Raw genomic sequence first — 20,967 nt, 5'->3', positions numbered from 1 at the left:
AAAAATAGTGGGCATATTGGACTGTGCCCCAAGAAACCCTTAGAACTGAAATTTACCTTCCAATTCATTCCAAATACTCGAGATCCACCCATGAACCTTCATTAGACCCTGAGATTTAAACTCAGGCCTCGTCCTCCTTATACCAAAAGGACATATTTTGTTCTGACATCTTTGCACAATAGATTTCTTAGCTTTCACTTAGTATAAATTTTTATTTATTTATCAAAGTTATATGGTCGTCCATCTCACATGAAGTGATTCTGGGTGGTGAGTGACTCAGATATATACCACCCTAAGTATTTTTTCATCTGTTTACATCTGTTTCCTAACCTTTGCACCGAAACTCAGCTGTGTGATTCATTGAGAAATAGCAGCATCAAATACCATCAGGGGTCTTAGAGGGGAGATACAAAGGCATCCATTTAAATTCAGACTTTGCCCATGTGATGAAAGAGTAATTGAACACCAAGCATATTTTATTATGCTGTCCATTTTACGCTGACACTCACTGTGAGCTGCTAATCCCACACCTGATTAAATATCCTGGTCACTCTGACCACTTTTATTTAAAATTTTACTTTCAGAAGATTCCATGTCTTGAAATGTGGTCAAATTTTGTCATGTTATATGTAAAATGCACAGCAGTTTGTCTGATTGATCTGTTTACCTATTTGTTAATCAATATCAGTTTTATGTATGTAAGGTGTTTTATGGACTGATCACTGACCGCAATCGTCTTCTTGATACCATGATAGTGATAGGGCTACAAAAATTCAGATGACCAATAGATGGCAGCAAGGAGTTACAGTTTCATATATTCTTTGTTTCCCCCTATTGGTGGTCTAGATATTTGCAGTCCCATCTGGTAGCTCTAGAAAAGATTAGGCCCTTCTGCTGATAATTAGGTTTTCTGTGCCAGATAATATTTAATGTAAATGGAATCCTTAAAAATTTATGAATCCCATCTGCACTTCTGAAGGATCTAGTCTACCTCATCTATTTTTTTCTGGAAAATAGGGCAACTTGCTCAGTACAGATTTCTGCACACTTCTTTGCGGGCCTTTGCGGGTTAGCAGTTAATGGGATGATTTCTGTAATTCCCTTGTTTCTCATTCAAGTTGCTTCATGCTGAGGCCACATGTTGCATACATGTTGCAAAGCCGTGCAATAAATAAAACACAGAAATAACCACTTCCAGCCTAATTTATGCATATTTACAAGCCACTAAAATACAGGTAGAATATGGAGCTGCATTGTGACCCCTCATCTGCATTGAGGACTTGCATCATGTCAGAGATTGCAATTCTATTAACTTCTGCACTTCTTCACTTGAAGTGGCAAGCGACAAAGCTCCCACTATTGTTTTTACTTCCAAGAATGATTCCAAACTCAAAACGGGCCCCATAAGCTTTCTTAAATATTTGCTGAGGTGTCCAATACATATAAAAAAAACTAACTGAAGGTCATAAGTGACATGTTTGACATTCTTTAAATCATAGTGGCCATTGATTATGTTTTCCCATGGCAACCATTTTAATGGGCAGCCCATCCTTGCGACCACACCATTGTCTCAACATATTGCATGAGCTCACAAGACCTTCACTTGGACCCAGTGACTAAAAACCATCCTCCTGAACACATTCCAAAATGAATTCATTTTTCGTCCTGATCAACGTTCAGTCCATCCCTGCAGACATCGCTGCAACCTAGAGAGGAAACTGTGGTTGGCATGTTGCTCACATTTTCTGCGCTAACAGATCAACCATTATCAAACCATACTTATTTTTAATCCTTTTTACCCAAACAGTCGTTTCAAAAAACAGCTTAAGAAGTGTTCATAACTATTTGACTTAGAACAACCTACTTAGGATATAAAATAGAATTCTGGTACTTTATGTACTATCTAAGATATATAACCTAGGCAAACTGTTCCAGGATATTCTATTGCCTCCAACTCAAATTCCACTTTTGAACCTATAGCCAAAGTTTTGGATTATCATCTACAACCCATACTAAACACACACACACACATACATTGCTAATATTTTTAAAAAATGCAAAGGATACCATTAGTTGATTAAAAAGGATTGGGATAGATAGTGGATATACCAGTCACTATAGATGTCAACCTTCTCAATACATTTATTCCTCATAAAAAAGCTAGAACAGCAGTAGATTTTTTTTTAATCAATCAAATATTTGAAATATCCACCCAAACATTTTTTTTCCCTTAGATGAACTAGATACACTCAAGAGGAGAGAGCATTACATCTGCAAAACAATTTTATTTTCATCTCAAAGAGAGAGCTATGGAATCTTTGGCAGCATCATGTGGCTAATTTCTTTATGGACAGATTGGAAGAGATTATATTATATATTCATCATTTAGTTATTGGGAAGATATCTGGAATTGATCAACCTCAACTTCAACTTTGGGTGACTTCTAGGCACAGAAGTCATCTGCCATTGCCTTCTTCCAAGATGTCTTTTCAGTTTCCCCATTTAGCCTTCAGTCCCTGGAGATCTCCCATCCAAGGACTAATTTGGCCCAATCCTGCCTGACTTCGGCCAAGCCCACACAAGGTCAGCTAGGTGAGACAAAAGTAATGGCAGGACACAAAGTTAATTCTATTAATAGGTCAAAACTGATTCAGGACTGTTTTTCAGTTAAATCTGACCCTGAGAAAAACTCTAAACCAGTTTCAGTTTCTAAATCATCCTGAGGGCCAGTTGTATGTAGATGATCTACGTTTAGGGCTCTCAGCTTGATCAGTCGTTACAATTTTCCTTCCATTTCTCTCATACTGGAACTTTGGCAGCCCTGCTGGTCTCTGTGGCATCATGGAGCCTTGCTAGGAGCAAGAGAGTAGATGGTTTCATAACAGCAAGAAAGGCAAAGGCTTTTGCAGGAAAACCTCTTGGTGTCACTGAGTTCACTTGAAATATTTAAAACAGCAACAAACAAACAAAAACCTGCCTTCTAATTCCAGGGTGGCTGTTCCCAGACCTTTATCTGTCATTGAAGAATCCCACAATGCATCAGCCAAAGACTGAAATAACACCAGTAGGAGAGAGAAATTATAGAGAAGTTACACCAAATAATGTGTTTTCCAATTATAATTTACTGCCTCGTTACAACCAACATTTATCGGTGAACTTGCAATTAACTTTCTGTTTAAGCCTTCTTCTGCGATTGTGTCCCATTTGAATATAGTTATCTTGCCCAGTTAATGGATTGGAATGCACTTCTAATGTAAGAGGGACAGTTAAATGCTAGGTGGTGGATTCCATCAAGTTCACCCATGTGCCTCTTTTTCCACTCACACCCCCTATCATAAGTGTGTGCAGGATATCATATTGTATGATATCACATTACAAGGAATACAAGTAGTCCCCAGTTTAAGAACAAGTTCCATTCCCAAGGTCTGTCCTTAAATCGAATTTGTATGTAAACTGGAACAGTATTATTGTATAATAATATATAATATATATATTATATATTGTATAATACTGTATAAGTAGTATTGCGTAATTAACTCAAACCATTGTGTATTTAACTTGAAACATTGCATATTTAACTCAAATTTTGCTACAATAGGCTCCGTTCTTTAACTATGAATCGTCTGTAACCTGGCATTCTTAACCCGGGGACTACCTGTATGCAGATTTGAGTGGTTGGCAAAAACATGAAATCCAGAACCTATAACTGGATCTGCAATGCACCAGGTTATATAGTTGTGTCTTCAGTCCAGGTATCAGTGGATGTGTAACAGGAATTTCTTTTTGCCTTGATCTCTGGAGTCACCTCTATGTTCCTGCATTTTCAACCCTGTGATTCCCTAATATCTCTGCCAGATATGATATCTGATCTAAGCTGATATGATCGTCTCTTCTCGGGGTTGATTTTACCATGAGGTGAAACAAGGAAGCCCCACCTCAGGTGTAGAAAACTATGCTGATACGGAGATGTATTTGCTATGCTCTAGATCGGTGTTTCTCCACCTCGGCAATTTTAAGGTCTGCGGACTTCAGTTCCCAGAATGCCCCAGCCAGCATTGCTGGGGGATCTTAAAGTTGTCAAGGTGGGGAACGCTGATCTAGATGCCCAGGATGGTGGCTGTACCCAGAGCACAGCAGACATCACAGACAGGCAGAAGAGGAGATGAGAGGTGGGAGCTGCAGGGAGACAGAGCCTGCCCTGATAAAGAGTAGCCTCTGAGGGCTTCCTGGACTCATGGGAAGAGTCAGCTGCTCAATGACAGATGAGGAGATAGTTAGGAAACTGTGTTAGGGAACATGGCAGCTATCACGCAAATGAAAAGAAAATGCTGCTCAATGGCATAGCATCGAGAAAAAGAGGGAAAGGAAAGGTGGCGGCTTTATCTAAGCTGAAAGCAGCTCTCCTGAGATACTCAGACACAATTGTTCACAGTGAGCCTTCCGGCTCTAGTGTGGATGTGAGTGGTGAGCATCTTCCAGTCAGCGTGCAGGTAACCTGGCAGCCACTACTGCATTCATATCTCCATCTCAAGCATGGAGGCACAAGAAGAGCTAGTGCTGAGTTCAGTTCCCAAGTCTAGATGATCCAGGATTGTGGACCCATTTGAGGGATATTGCCGGAGGGATTTCTTTGTACTGCATGGACATTGCAAGTGAACAACTGCACATTCCCAAAGAGAGTGAAAATAGAAGAATCTGTCTAGCATATTCCCTAGGGTGACCAAGTGGCGAGACCATAGCTTATATACCCAAAACCCCAGAAGGCTGCTTACTGATTTTTTTGCAAATTCTTCAGGTCTATTATACAGTATTCTATAGGACTGGAAAAATTAGGCTAGAAATCTGGAAGCCATGAGAAGGCATTAAATCCCCAAAGAGCATTTCATTGGTGGAAGAAGCCTGATTTTCAGTATCAGAAGACTGCATCAGAATGTCTTTACCAGCAAAATGTTCTCAGAAGGCTCACAGCCACTATGAGAATGCTTGTTACCCAAAACCTAGTACTGGACCAGCTGAACAGAAATTTCCTTAAAATTGTGGAACTGTTTGATGTTGTAGTCCAAGAATATCTTAGAGTCACCAATCATGTAATTACACACACCATGACCTTTGAAAAACACTTCATACTGAGATCATAGTTAATAGCAAGAGAAGTTAAACAAAAGATCATGTTAGGTCTGTAGTCAGATATTACTCTGTTATTCTGGACATCAGTTCCAAGAAACAATTAACTTTAATGGTGCATTTTCTAACAACTATGCCTAATGAAACAGTTTCCTGCAATGATGGTTGCCAGAGACAGATCCAAAAGTTAAGCCCTCAATCCTTCTTCCCCTTTCCATGTATTCAGCAGCTTCTGATGAGACTAACATTTTAAATGTAATTCAAAGCATGTATGTGTTTTTCTCTGCATTGATGCAATGGCAATTTTTGAAGCGACACTGGGGAATATCCTTTCTCATTCTAAAACCACTGAATGCTGCAGAATAGGCAAACTGGAGGCTATGATGCCTAAAACACTAAATTGGGGAGATGGATGATGCCACATTTGCCATTATGGGGGACAATAACAGGAATCATTCATGGGAAAACAGGGGCAGAGGGAAATGCAATCACTAGAAACACACGTACCTTCCAATTTCTGTGTGGCTGACTGTTGTTGCGAAACATACTGCTTAAAATAAATGATGTAAGAAAGAGACTCCAAAGTTCTACTGTTGAGATGAGGAGTTTCAAAATCCTTTGAAGCAAAGGAGCTGGAAAAAGAGCGTCATATAGAAGCTCTTTAAGAATACAAGAGTCACCAAAGAAGACATTTGATTAGGAGACATGTAATATTCCCAAAAGAGACCCCATACAACAATTCAAAGTTCATTCTTTAACCAGGTGCTAAACTGTGCAATATGGTCAGTTGAAGAACATGTGATGGAGCTCAAGGAACACAGAAGTATATGTTGGGATACTGTATGATACAGTATTCCAAAACTTCTTACCATACCTGATGATGACCTACATCAACAGTGCAGCTCACTAGAGGTAGCACTGACCCATGATGTTATGTGGTAGATTAACGCAAGTGATGCATCAGTGTATTGATACAGAAAATGGTTTTCAGACTTGTTAACATCAGGAATTGAGGGCTGCCATAGAATACTGGAGTGAGGGTTAGGGTTAATGGGCATTAAAGTGGATTTTTTATCTTGTAGTATCTGTTAGTTTAAAGTTTACAATATTTTCCAGGTGTCAATTTATCTGTTTTTATGTCTATATTCTGCCATAGTCAAAACAAACAAGACTTTTGAAATTTAAAATATCATAAATAACTATTCTATTTGTTTGTTTCAGTTTTCAAAAATTTGAATCCAGAATTGGGTTTTGTTCCACATTTAAACATGAATTTTAACTGTACACTACAGTTTTGTGTTCATCCTACCAACATAGCTGAAATGTACAACCTTTAAATTGTACCTAAAAGAATGGAGTGGAAAGAAAAAGGAGATTTGGCAAAGTTTCTCCTTCCCTGTTTCACCAGTTTTTCTTCATCACAAGGATGCCACCTGTTTACAGAAAGTAGAACACATTCAGTGGAACAACTATACGTGCACCCTACCAAAAAAAATCTGGAAAAACCTAATAAAAGAATATTGAATACCCTGAAATCAAAAAATTCCACCCAGTGGCAGATAGCATAGCTGCTGCTCTCAAATATTGATACATCTTTTGATTGATAAGAAATACATGTGTTACACAGTGTATTTGTGTCAAGAATGGCCTGATAAACTACTAAGTTTATCTACTGAGGAACAGTGTGAGCAAACAGGAAGTGGGCAAACAACACGCTAGAATCTCAAGATATCTATGTTACTATGGGGAGAGACTAAATGTAAGATAGTGGTTTTGAGGATTACTGTATGCATTTATTAGTGCAGGATAGCTTGAGTGAAAATTTTGAAACAGGTACAAAAACAGCATGATGTTGATTCATTGGGAACTGTTAAGATCTGGTTAGTGGGCTATGCATGGAACTATTCAAATTGACCTTACATGTAGATCATGGATTAAGAAATGTTGATTACATGTATTTTATATATTGCCCAGATTACAATAATATGGTGAAAACATAATCTACCAAATAATTAAAATATACCTTGAATTCTACAAAATGTGTAAATCCAAGAGTTAGAAAAGCATTTGGTGATAGTAGTTTGTTGCAGCCTCTTGAATTCTGAACGTTCAAAGCTTTGATGTACATAAAGAACACACCCCAAGAGGCATGCATAAAACAGAAAATGCATCCTGTTTTAAATGTGAAACAAACACATTGCATATCAGAAATTCTGTCAAACTGTTCTAGTTCAGTACACTCAGAAATAAAACAGTTGTTGCTGCAGTTCTGGATTTTAGCCAAAATGAAACTTAGAGCTCCTGAAGGGATTTCACAGAATAGGGCAGGGCTGGTCTTTGTTGTCCCTTCTCCCTCTACTACTGCCACTATTACCTGTGCCATGGCCTGTGCCCGTTCCTTGATGATCTCAATCACTCTGAGCATGGAATATCCCACCAGCCAATCTCCCCAGCAATTCCATTGCCACCTTGCCTTCCTTCAGCCACCACTGCTGCTGACATCCCAGTGTGGCATATTCCACCAACCTGCAGGACACCAGATTTTCCTAATACCTTTTCTCCCAATCATCAGTATCTGCCTTCAATGTCCATTGAGGCAAATAGGGAGAAAGTTCTTCTGTGGACCCACAAGTCCTTCCTAAGTTCACAGAAGCTGCATGATGGATTAATTCCCTGTTATCTTTCATTGCCCCCTCCATCAGATTAATACTGATACTGATTAATCATTTCCTTGCTGTCACCAAGGAAACCCTTAACCCTAGCTTTGTACCATGCTTGTACCCAAAAATTTTTGTCTGGAACAACCATTTGCAACTGGGAGAGAACCACATTTCATTTTGCCTCTGAACCATTCATGTTTCAGCTTGGATGCAAGCCACTTCAAACCAGGTATTCCACGCAGAGAACTGGTTGTATGTGAACCATTTTGTGCATCCCTACTCAACCAGTTGAGCTCATGAATATATTTACAAATGGAAAGTTTTAAAAAAATCTCTCCTAGCTGCTGAGGTACTTTTCGCCTTCCCAGGAAAAGGTTAAGGCATTATTGTTTCAGCTCCCTCAATCCGTTAAGACTTGTCACTTGGGCCTCCTTGTTCTTCAGGCTCCCTAAATTAAAGAAAGCATCTAAGCACTTCCATAGTGCTTGCAGAATGTTCTCTCTTCCAGTATGGGCTGATGATGGTTTCAATAACAGAGGCACCAGAAAGAAAGTAAGTATCAGTGCTAAGTTACTAAGGTATTAGTAACTGCCCTCATTTCTATAGAAAGCCTGTCAGTAAAGAAATGCACGTCATGCATATTGGAAGCTGTAGACACCCTGAAATTACTACTGTAGTGACTAGGCAGACAAGCCCCCACCCCACAGCAGCATCTCAGAGTCTCAATAGACATTCAAGCTGTCTGAGGCATGGCTAGAGATCACATAGGTGGGGGAATTAGCTCCTCCAAACTCCTCCCTTCTGCTAGAAAGAAAAATTATTTGTCTTTTGAAAACAGAGGAAGAGGTTGGGAACCAAGGCTGAGAAGAGAAACTGGGTTTGTTCCATCTTCCCAGCAGCCTCAGAATTAATTAAATTCTGGGCTTACTTTTTTAGCCTTCTGGAAGGCCATGAAGATGTGGCTCTTCCCCAAGCGTTAGGCTAGGATGGGGGTTAAATCAGGAGGCTAATAGTTTTGGTCTGACACCTGGTGGGAAGGGTTGTTTTGCTTTTATTCGTGTTTAATGTCTAATATTTTGTCTCTGACGCTTATGTTCTCAGTACAAGCATAGCGATACTATGTTGTACGCAACTTAGAATCCCTTTACAGCCGAGTGGCCTCTACAATATAGGAGCAGATCAGCACTATCGTGTGGTCTGCCTTAGAGGTTCCTTTATATTTCTCTATGGAATATCCTGTTACATCACTACCTGTAATTTGAACAAACCTATACGTTCATCTCCTTTTGTTTATACCTTTTGATTGCTTGTGTAAAAAAGACAGAGATTTTTACATTCTTTCCTTTTTTAAAAAATAAAGACTGATTTTATTTTGTGAGTGGTCTATTTTGCAAAAGAGAAAATATAAGGGAAAGGGAAAGAAGGCCAGATGTCCCTAGCCACATGTGTCAGTGCTACAGGGCAAGAGGTGACACTGTGTGAGTTATTTCATTTCTTATGTCTCCTCTTTTAATGTGCCAGAAAAGTAACAGGTTATGGGAGACCTATTTCTCTCACATGTCCAAGTTAAGCATAGTGTCCCATGGGAGACAAATGGTGGCAGAAGCAACTACCAAGCTACGCATTGAGGAATGGGGGTGGAGCTAGGATATGCAGCCTCAGAGGACTTCTGGAAGATGATGGTTGAGACCTCAACCTTTCACCCTACAGGCTCAGCATTACTGCTACAAGAACTAAGTAAAGTTTATACTCTTATACTTGAGTGCTTGGGATATAGAGTGGTATAAAAATATAACAAACATAAATAAAGCTAAATATGTTCTGTAACTCTGTCAAGCTCCTTATGTGCAGAGCATGGTCAAGGAAGCAAGATTCATAGAAATTTACTTTAAAGAGTTTTAAGAATTAGGAGAAAGTACAGAATCCTGAGAACTGAGACAAGAACCCTCCAGCCCATCTCTATTAGAGTTAAGCAAGAAGGTCTCTTTGAAGATTTTGATTATTTTTCCCCAGGCTGTTTACTTAACAGGCTAAGAATCTATTTCTCTTAACTTTAACACAATTACACACCTTTGCAGTACAAGCACTTGAGCACAAAGATCACCTTCTAGAGAACTGGAGTATACATAACTTCTAATGTATAGAAGAGAGGCTTTAAAATGCATGAGAAATATCTTAAGTTGAAATGTAACTACACAATGTAAAACCCTATATTGTTCTCCACTTTTCTGTCCAGCAATTGGGGAGGTAGGTAGGTATAAATAAATAATTTATCAATTAAAAACATCAGATTCCCTGAGGATCTAAGGTGGGGCTTTTCCCAACCTCTCTCTCTCTCTCTCCTTTAAATATCTTTCCCATGACTAGAATTATGCAAAGTGAGAACAAATGAATTGTTATTTTGTATTTTTCCGGACATGGTGAAAAAAGGGCCCTGACCTATGGTTGAATAGAAAGGAATATTAAAATCTCACTTATGGAGAAAAATTAAGAGAAGGTTTCCACTGATCTGAACAGATTAATTCACACACAGAAGATGCCAAGATAATGTACCATCAAGGATGTTTATTTATGGATTCCTTTAAAACGGGGTGGAGGTACAACATATACAAAAATAAACATGACACAATTAAATTAGTGATTTGTTAACCAAAATCTAAAGATAAATCTAAAATTATATCAGTGCCACATAGCCAAATGCCTAGGTTATGGTGATGGCCAGGGCCATGCAATCTACCCCACGCATTCCCTATTATAGGAAACAGCTGGAAAACAGCCCTGCAGTTGAAAACTGGCCATGCAGTGGAGGGAGAAAAATAAGGCAGGAAGGCTTGCATGTCAGAAGGGCACAAGTAATACAGAGCATCAGTTGACCACTCACTGTATATTTAATATCGAAGGGTGGGAGAGCTACTATGTTGGACAGTTTTCAATCTGAAACAGGTTCCATGCTGCTTGTCACAGCAGGTGCTTGCAAGAAAAGTTGCTGGATTACTACAAGGAAATGCCATAAAGGGACCCTGTCTCTTTGGACAAACATGATGTTAATATTGCACACTGCCATGGGAATAAAGAATTTAGGTGAAAGTTGAAAGCTTTGCTCTCAGCCTTTCCATTCTAGCTGGAAGAAGGCCAACCATTTCTTTACTCAGTTCTAGCTCAGTTTCAATGGCTTGGATTGCATCTGTGTGCTTCTCACAGTAGTCTACTAGAAATGAGTAATATTCCAAGGAAGTCTGCATATTCTCCAACTGCTTTTTGCCATCTGAAGTAATAAGCTTGCCATAAAGGCGTGCAATATGAAATTTGGCCACCATTGCAGGACGAAGAACATCTTCCTCAAGTGTCTCTGGGAAAATCTTATCGGGGTTCCTCAGTGAATCTAAGAAGAGTTCATAGAATTTTATGGCCATCTGAGCAAGAGAATTTATTTTCTTTATTGTGTGAGAGTCAAGCTCCTCTAGTTTATTGCCAATAGCCACTTTTAAATCCATCATCTCATAATAGGTATCTGCCAATTCAAACTGAAGTTGCCTACTGAGCAGCAGATAATAGTGAGGGTTTAAGCCTGAGTACAGAGGCTCCAGCATGTCTATCCTACGCTTATGCATCTTGCAACGCCTCTCAAAATCTTCTTCAAAGAAAGCCAGCACTTTGAATAAAGCACTGTGGTCTTGAACAATTTCAATGTGATCAGTGACATACCCATCTACCTGAAAGAACTCTTTTGCTTCATTGACATAATTCTGACCTACTAAGAAGACGTCTCTGGCTTCTTTGAAGTCTAATGGAAACACACAACTCACTTTCTCTTCCATGGCCAAAATAGAATCACACAAATCACTAGTTCCAAAAAGAACAGCCTTCTTTCTTCCTTTCTCCTTCTCATCCTCCTCTTTTTTCTGCTGGGCTCTAAGTTCCAATTGCCTGTCTGGATCCAGCTCACCAATGTTGTCCTAAAACGAGAACAACTAACACAAATGATTTTACCATAATGGCTTAAATGTCACAGAACTGATAAATTAATTCCTTACATAAGAACAAGCTCTAAGTTCTTAGTATAATAAAAGACTTCCCCAATTTTGGATGTATAGTTTCAAATACACTGATTCATTTTTTTTTCTCCTCACAAGGAGTCTCCTATCTTTTCATTTAAGGGTGCAATTTAAAAGAATCTGCAACAATTCTCTAACTACGCATTATGAAAGTTTCTCAGACTTCACTTGAATTACTGCAGAGCATGAATTAAGTCAGAAAGGGTTAACACAGACCACATTCCCTCTTTGCTATTTGATTCCCAATCCATAATTTTGATATACCTTAGTTGTGAGATATATACTATATCCCTGTGACTTTTGTTTACCTATTACCAATACACCATGACGTATTACAATTGATGAATTAAGACTTGTAACAATTACATCTAAAGGAAAATCTCACAAGGCAGCACACTTCACATTTGCAGCTCCTGTAAATACATGTGAAATGCTGACATGTTCACATCTGCCGAGATACCTGGAACATTTTGATTGCCTGACAAGTATCCATCCTGCCTGAAAAGAAATTAATAGGCAACTATGAATGAGTCCCGCCTTATGCATGCTGATTTTATTGTGCCCCCTGGTTTTACCTGAAGCCATGATTTATTTACTGTGTTGTATGTACTAGATATTCAAATTTGATCCTTTTGGTTTTCAATCTTTCAAGAGAAATAAGCCAAAACTCCTCTTTTGTATGACTTAGGAAACAAATCACAGAGGGAGCAGTTGTTGGCTATGCTCGCTAGCAGGAGGAGCCTGGAAAAGCAATCTGAGCAATGTGAGCCGGTTAATGGTCACATTACCATTCTGTACAAATACTGTTCTTTTAACAAGAAAGTGGTACTTTTGCTAAGAGTAAATTGCTTTAGGTGCACCTAACACTGCTATATAGTCTTGCAGTTCTGCATGAGAATTCTTTTTCAATTTCTAGATGTGGATTTAGACACAGGATCAGTAAAGCATAATATCCCATGAAGAAATCAAGATGACATGACTAATTACTAGGGTGAAAGCAAAAATAATTTAAGACACCCCTTTAAACTCAAAATTCATGGAGTAGGCAAAATCTACCATCGCACATTCACATATTTTTCCTTTAACTTTTAAATGTACTCTGTGTTGACTTTTTGCAGTTATAGTTAGGTACATGTACACTAAAAATGCATTCAGACACACCATTAACAGTCTATTACTGAAGCAGAAGTCTGTACACCATTTTAAAGGCTACATTTAGTTTCCAGCACCTCTCGACTAGCTACATCTTTGTAGATGTAACAGATTTAACATACTATTGGGATGAGCAATTTGTGGCCTATAAGCATCCGCAGCTGGCCCACAGCCTCCCCTTCTTACTCTCCATCAGAGAAATTAGGCTTGGAACAAGCTTCTCAATGTAGCCAATGGGAAACTTTTTCCTCTTTTAAAACCTAAATTCCACTTCTGCTCCACTGCCATCCCCTCCCATAGCAAACAGGCTTCTTGTATGTCTGCTGCATGGGGGGGAGGGGGGAAGAGTTGTGAATGAGATGTTTGTACTGTGCTTAGTGGCAGGAATAAATGAATAAGCATGTAAGATGTGAGAATAAACATTATGTATGAGAAAAACATTCAAGTTTTTTCCCTTGCCCTAACCCACACTGGTACAGAACTGCTGCCCAATTAGTCATAAAGTAATGTAGTGCTAGGATGGAATAGGCTCCTTCTCTTTATCTTAAGGCCTCAACTTCATTAAGAGACATGCAGTGGTTTAGGGTTAGTTACAACTGTAAACAGCAACAATAAAAATAATAGTTATTTGCATATTTTCCTTTGCATACCTCAAGCAGCTTTCGGGCCCCCTGTAACAGGTTCAAACAGTATTTAATCCAACATCTTGCAATTTCAGCTTTCCTCTGTCGAAGATCTTGCTGGTCTTGTTCTGATTCATCTGATTTTAAAATATAGCATATGTTAACCTAGTTCCCAGCTAGGCTTGGAAAAGCTTCCTCAAGAAAAAAACACCCTGTCATTTCAAGATTACCTAAAATGAAATAATTTTCATTCTTAATAGCTATAAAATGGTTATAACGAAAGGCTAACCTGTAGCCAAAATCTGATTCTGAAGCTATTCCATACAATAACATTGATCAAACCATTTCATGAACTTCCTTGCTCTGATAATTTCTGTTTGGGAAAGCCAGGATGTAAACACAATTTGGAAGTGAAAGAGTTTTCCTAATAGGATTAAAATAGTTTTAATCAATTTCTATATTAACACTCCTCTAAGTAAAAAAATAAAATAAAACAAGTAGAGTGTGTTGCCAACATAAATTATACTAACAAAGGAAGCTACTAAATGTTTTCTTTCTTCCTTCTGCCTAAAGGCAAAATAGCAAAGCCATTTTCCCCCTTAGCATGGCACTAGCCTAGTTCTGCACCAAAAACTTCACACTGATATAAGCGCAATAGTGAAAATAAAGTTTTATTTGGAGTACTTATAACCAACCTTCTCAATGTATCTGACCATTTAGGATAATGTAAGAATTACTAGGGATAGCCAAAAGCATATATGTTTCCCTTGATCTCAGATAATTCAGATGCTATCCTGTTACTTAATCCCTGAGCCATGGAAGTTCTCAGAGGAAATGGCGGCTACAGCAGTAGGTTTTGCTCATGGTGAAATTCCCTCTCAAGTTGCCATTACTCCCTCTGACCATTTTGACTCCTAGTGGCTAATGCAGGAGAAATGTGGGAGCAAAAACATTTATAAGTTATCCATAGAAATTCTAACTTAGTAAAGGGGAAGGAGTATTTTTACTTTTTTTCTGAACTGTAGCCTCATTCTTTAATCCTACAAAAATCAATGGGACAGAGAAATTGATTGGATTATAGACAGAATGAAGGGGAGAACAATGACTAAAATCATGAAAAAAACCCAAGGCATTTAGCATCCACACTAAGCCAAAATCAAAGTCACCCCAGCTCAAACTGGAATGAGATAACTTACTGTCCTCTGCAGATGACACCTGTCCAGCTTGGCCAAAGATGACACTGGCAGCTGCTAAACAATGCCTAGATTCCATGAAACACTGCTGTGGGAAAATGATATAATAGTGCTTGTTCCTGGCCCATAATAAGCTCCTAGTTTTCATTTAATTGTATAATACTTAAATATTAGCGTTCTGAAATTGGATGACCTACTATGTGGCTTGACCTAATAGCACTGGGTGCTGAAAAACCAGACAGCAAATGAAATTGTGCCTGCAGAAAATTGCTCCAAAAGAGAATATCATTCAAAAATGGAAGTGTGTATTTTTTGTATGCTTGTCACCAAAAACCTGCAATCCTATACTTACCTATAAATAAATTTCACTGTGATCCAGTGGGACTCAATCATAGGCAAGTAAGCACTATGCTCCAGCCTTAGTTACTTTTGTCAAGGGAAGAGTATATAACATGCTTCCTATATCCTAAAATCTAAGATCAGTTCTGCAGCAATAATTTACTGATCCATGTGTGAGGATGTGTGGACCCAAATATGTGCGTCCATTCTTATATCACAGTCTTCAAAAAACCTGCTACTCTGACATATCCTTTAATATTTGGCAATTTAACAGTATGTAAGTTTGCCCCAATACTGAAGGAAACTCCTTCTCAACAAATAAAAATGTTTAATAAACACAGTATGAAACTTATTTTGAGATTTCATAGCTACTCTTATTGAATACTTCTGGTTATCATATGTTACTGAATCAGCTTTGTGCAAATGTAGGAAAGTAAGTTATGTAACTGCAAATCAATTTCAGACTTATTTGCTTTGACAAAATTATTTTAATAGGAATCCAGTTCAACCAGGTGAGTCCAGACGGAACCTAATGCCTGCCAATAAGGACCATCCCTTTAATATCATGATTAACACATAAGATATGCAGAAGAGAACATTGAAATAATTACCTTGGTGAGATAATATTGAGACAAAGTGGCTGCATTGAGAGCCCATTCTATTGGGTAGTAACCACTATACTCAAGCTGCCGTTTGAGAGTGGTATGGCAATACTGTGCAGCTTTCTCAATCATTTCCAGGTGTTGGTAGACTTGGGCCAGATAATACAGTGTATGAGTATAGACTTTCTCAAACCTGGGGAAACAGTGGCTTAGTTTTAATGATAAGAAATAAACTCTCTCACCAATTTCCATCTTATGCTTTAGTTCACCCACCTTTTTGATCGCTCTTGGTCTGAGAGTTTCTCTTCTTCTGTCATAAAATGTTCACTGGAATCAAGTGGAGGGTTCCCATTCTGCAAAACATAGCATGTGCTGAAGGTAATATATACAGCAAACTTGTGCTCACTCTGCTGGCTGCATTTGGGTACTACGACAAAGCAAATGTAGAACTAGGAGGAGAATAGGAGGAGTCATCCCAAAATGTATGAACAAAATTAAATACCAGAAATTAAAGCTCTGAAAATACCTTCAGGGGGAAAAAAAGCTTATTTATTTATTTCAATTTATATGGCCACCCATCTCAAATTCATGAACCTGGGCAGCTAACAACAGTTAAAGACACTATGAAACACATACCAATTAAAAAAAACCACGTACACAGAGGTAAAAAATAAAACAACAAATCAACACAATCATTTCACAGGCTCTTTTACATGTCCAGATCACTAAGCTTTATTGCACAGCAGATGCTGGTAGCCACATGGGTTTAACATATATTCCTGTTTCCCCCACTCAAACAATGGAGTACTGATAGAAAGATAACATTTTTAAATCAAGGACAGGTAATCTAGCACCCAGAAATATCAATATGAATATGGACCTCTTCCCTTCCTACTTTTCAGGTTTCCTGCCATTAAGTATTTAAGATGGTAAAAATAAATAACTGAAAAGTTGGCATACTGAAAAGCAAAACATTAGCATCAAGCATAATCTTATCTACAAGAATTCCTACTTGATTCCATATAGTTTATAGACTTAAAAAAAAAGTTGGTTTATTATATTTCAATGCTTTATTTGGAGATATGCTTAAGCATTTCATAAAAAATAAAACATAACCTTAGGAAGTTGAGAACATCCTAGAAAGCTCAAGAGGTAGTAGGGAGAAATCTCACCAGTCTGCCATCAGTTAGAAGCACTTCCCATGACCAGCTGCCCTCATGATGACACCCATTTGGGAACCAGGCAAGCCTCCCCCCAATGCGGTCACTCATTAGAGTGCCCACCTCAGTGCCTAACAGAAACACTATTTCAAACAAATGCATCTCAGGAAATGTAACAAGATAGAAATAAAGGAAGTTTACCCAAGTTCTGGAATATTTCACTATCAGATGACTGCAATGACGGGCACTTCACATTTAGCAGTTCTAACTATACACAATGGTTCACATAGAATAAAAAGAATCAGTGAATAGTACTTTCAGCATGTAGATCTGACAGAACCAATCACCTATTCACATATCTTCAATATAGCAATAATATTCTAATAATAAATGTATTTAATACTTGACTTGATTTGCATATTAAACAAAACAATACAAATTATGTATTAATAATGCTATGTTTGATAATGCTCCAGTAAATCCCACAAATTAACTTGTGATTTCAAGGATCTACATCCCACAATGGGCACTTCCTCCCATTCTATCCTGGCTTTAGATTAAAATATCTAGATGAGGCTTTTTCCAAGTGTACCATTATTTACTAATATATGACATGAATGTATAATGAGCCTTGCTTGTGACTGCAACTTGATTTTGAAATCTTCCAACTTAAATAAGGACAACTGGAACAGATACTGATACTCGATCTTTCTAGCAAAAGGTCAGAACAACTGTATTTTAACTTTATGTTGGCTGCAAAGCTTCTCTTCTGTTCCTTGTATTGCTTGTTATGTTCTCTCTCTCATTAAACATATATTGCTGTGCTAAGTAACAGTTTTTATTAAAGTACATGGCTTGGTAATCCGCCAGAATGAAAGGCAGGCTAAACATTTGTAAAACAAATAACAGTCAGAAACGTCCAAATGGAATGCTTTTTTAACCTGTGGTACTAAGGAGCATCCAATCGGGCATAATCCTGTTGAACTTGGACAACCACTATGGCATGGACTGACATAAAGAGAATAACAGATCTGGTATGGATAAGACCAGTAATGAGCTAAAAAATAAAAGATGAAGCCTGGCAAAGAAACCCATTAAAAATATAGATTTCTGAAGAATTGATGTCTGTGTTATTTCTAGTTGAAAGAAAATTCAGTTAGGTAAGATCTGAACAGCAATAACACAAACCAAGTGAAATATATTCAGCATCCATGTTCATTTATTCACCAATTTTCTATACTATATTTCATTAAAATATGTCTGGAAATGTCTCCTGAGGTGGCTACATATATAAACAGAGCCTTAGAGGCTATAATAAGGGGCCCATTGTGCTAATGCAACAATATAACAGAATCAACTGCTTGTAATGCATGATGAATTTAGCCCATTAGAAGGTGCTTTATAAAAAAGACAATGACATTTGCTTGTTCTTTGTAGCATAACAGCCATACAACAATAGATCTATACTGTTGTTAGAATATTTCAATACAATTAGTAAAATTAGTAGCAGAAGCATCAATGAGACTATTTCAGAAATGCTTTAATGGCTAAAATGTTTAGAATGTTAATACAATTTTAGTCTTGCACTGATGCTAATATTCTAATCAATTATTTGTACTGAACAGATGTTTAAATGTTACTAATTTTTTGACCCTGGAACACTTAATATTCCAGCTAGCTTTAACTATCAATTTTCAAAAGAATGACACACAAGAGGAAAATATTTTTAAAATCCTGCCATACATTTTCTCAGAAATCTTGATTATCCACATAAATATCCAAGGCATACTGCAAAATTATTAAGTAAACTCATTCACATATTACCTCTTTCATGTACTGATTATATAAAGCCTCTGCAGATTCCAAGTAAGTCTGTGCTGTTTTAATGTCATCTCTTTCTGACCAGAGGATACCCAAATTATTCTACAAAACACGAGGAGACAAATGGGTTATTTTTTAAAATGATGAATGGCACAAAATAGATAACCTAAAACTGAAATTACTTACGAGAAATATGGGGTCATTCAGAAGCAAATATTGTATGAGCTGCATCGAATGCAAATATTAGAATCATTTCAAATACTAGAATCATTTCATGCCTTATTTAGAGGCAACTCCTGGGAAGCAAGCGTTTTACATTATGTCAATTTTACCCACTAGGCGCAATAAAAACTGCAATGTATCCAAAACATTGCATTAAGTATTCAATTCTATCATTTTAAGGACAATGTTATTATTGGGCAGTTGGAGGCATAATTTGAAGAGGACATTGTTAAGAATGACTCCTACTGCTCAATATTATTATTTGGCAGGAGGTACCAAAATAAAGGAATTTTTAATAATGTAATGCATAAAATTCCTAGTTGCCTAGAGTGACCCAGTGAATAACTGAACTGGCAGAGACAATTCATTCAACCCTGCCTTCAGCAGCACATGATATTTCCATGCTGGGGATGGAAAAGTTGCTTCTGCTTCCAACAGAGCACTATGTACTTTATCCAGAAGCTCCTTATGTTTCCAGTCTGGCTGTGTAGGAGGTAAAGCTCCTTCCCATTTGTGCAACACAGAAACCAAGACGTGTGGCTGCGAAAGTTCCCTCTACTGCCAGCCTGCTATGCTAGATAGAACAGCAAGGAAACATCAATTTCCTTGATGACCAACACAAACAGAGTTGATGGCAGCAAACACACCCAGCATGATAGATTGTTACCACCCCACCCCATCCCCCTGAACTTTTATGCTGCCTAGATACTTCCTTTGCAGGTTTCCAGGATGAGGTAGGAAGAAAATCATTCTGAATGGCAAAGTTCACATAAATTTAATAAATAAATAAATTTGTTATTTTGATTCGTGACATGATGGCAAAGGAGGATTAAGAGCATTCCAACCTCCCTTCACTAGGCCTCTTTTATTAGCACATCTCAAAACACTGTTTATCCCATAGGTTAGTAACTTTGAGGAACTGATCAGGCAACACTTCTGTCTGGTCAAAGCTTACAACAGATCAGTGAACTCTGTTTAAAGAATGCATCTGTCAACACTGAAACACCATCCATACTGCAATGTTCTGTCATTACCAGCTCATACAGACTAAAGTCTGTTACCCAACTCTCAAAACTTTGCATCACTGCACAGCACTGCCTTTTGTCAACTCAGTATCTTCCCTTTCTGTGCTAATATGGCACATTCCTCCAACCTGATGTTCGGGCTCCAAACATCCACCACTGTAATTGGGAAATTCTGGGAGTTAGCTGATATGTGTAGAGGGGGCCCAAGTTCCTGGGTGCCAGCTGGCTGGCTAAGGGAGAAACTTGCCACCCGCAGTATCTCCATCCTGCCTTACTGGATGCTGCTCTACGGATGACTACCGTACCGCCAACTCTAAGCGCTCTCTTCCCCAAAGGAGTGATTAGGCTGGGCTTCGCACTACCCTGCCTGCCTCTTCCCCCGGTGCTGCCGCCCCAAGCGGGGCCCCCCGGATGCGCCGGGCGGGGCAGGCTCCCGGCTTCGGGGGCAGCAGAAGCGCGCCCTGCTGGGGGCGTCGGGGCCTTCGCGCACCTGGGCCTGGACGTAGAGGGAGACGCACTCGCGCGAGAGGCGGTGCCGCTCCAGCAGCTGCAGGCACTTCACCAGGTGCTCCTCGCCGGCAGAGCACTCCTGGGTGTCCGTGTGGTTCACGCCCAGCTCGTACTCGACTACGGCCAGCCGCACCGCGCGCTGCCGCCGCTCGTCCTCGTCCGCCTCCTCACTAGCGCTGGGGGCGCCTTCGGCCTCCCCGGCCTCCCCGGCGCCGAGCAGCTGCTTGAGGCCTTCGAGCAGCTCCCGCGCGCCGTACTTGGAGCGGTAGGGCTCGGTCTCCGGGTCTTTCTTGGACTCCACGTAGGAGAGGTTGAGGGCGTTGCGGAACCTCTCGCAGAGCGAGGCCCACTCGGCCTCCGCCGCCGCCGCCATTTGCTTGCTCCGCGCTCCTTCTTCTCTGCGGCCGCCGCTCGTCACCTAACTCGGCTGGCGTCGCCGGCCCCCTGCCCCACTGCTCCCGCGGGTACTCCGCATGCGCGG

At 39.2% G+C, this 20,967-nt stretch overlaps 1 protein-coding gene across 2 annotated transcripts; it reads right to left on the bottom strand.

Annotated features, from left to right (window-relative positions):
- Positions 1-10,329: 10,329 nt before the first annotated feature.
- Positions 10,330-20,859, bottom strand: KIFBP (kinesin family binding protein). Of its 2 annotated transcripts, none has more exons than XM_088144323.1 (7): positions 20,467-20,859; positions 18,733-18,831; positions 16,022-16,101; positions 15,758-15,941; positions 14,811-14,895; positions 13,642-13,751; positions 10,330-11,740 (listed from the first exon to the last, which is right to left on the bottom strand). In XM_088144323.1, the coding sequence occupies exons 1-7, from the start codon at positions 20,857-20,859 to the stop codon at positions 10,862-10,864; spliced, it is 1,830 nt and encodes a 609-aa protein (XP_088000449.1). In that variant the 3' UTR covers positions 10,330-10,861. The 2 variants fall into 2 exon arrangements, with proteins under 2 accessions (XP_088000449.1, XP_088000450.1); XM_088144324.1 differs by having other exon boundaries at positions 14,811-14,892.
- Between the last annotated feature and the right edge of the window lie 108 nt (positions 20,860-20,967).

The sequence above is a fragment of the Python bivittatus genome, unplaced genomic scaffold, assembly GCF_059951505.1.
Source record: "Python bivittatus isolate LINGU-HERP-01145 unplaced genomic scaffold, Pbiv_v1 ctg000400_np1212, whole genome shotgun sequence".
NCBI classification, from domain to species: domain Eukaryota; kingdom Metazoa; phylum Chordata; class Lepidosauria; order Squamata; family Pythonidae; genus Python; species Python bivittatus.
This window is presented reverse-complemented; position numbering and strand designations above follow the sequence as displayed.

Bases quoted from the DNA above. Each gene is read 5' to 3' on its own strand.
- KIFBP (XM_088144323.1), bottom strand. From the start codon at position 20,859: ATGGCGGCGGCGGCGGAGGCCGAGTGGGCCTCGCTCTGCGAGAGGTTC. The intron at 18,832-20,466 runs GTGCGCGAAGGC...CGTGTTTTGTAG, and splicing joins CCCTCTACGTCCAGGCCCAG to AATAATTTGGGTATCCTCTG. The intron at 13,752-14,810 runs GTAAGTTATCTC...TTTTAAAATCAG, and splicing joins GGTGTCATCTGCAGAGGACA to ATGAATCAGAACAAGACCAG.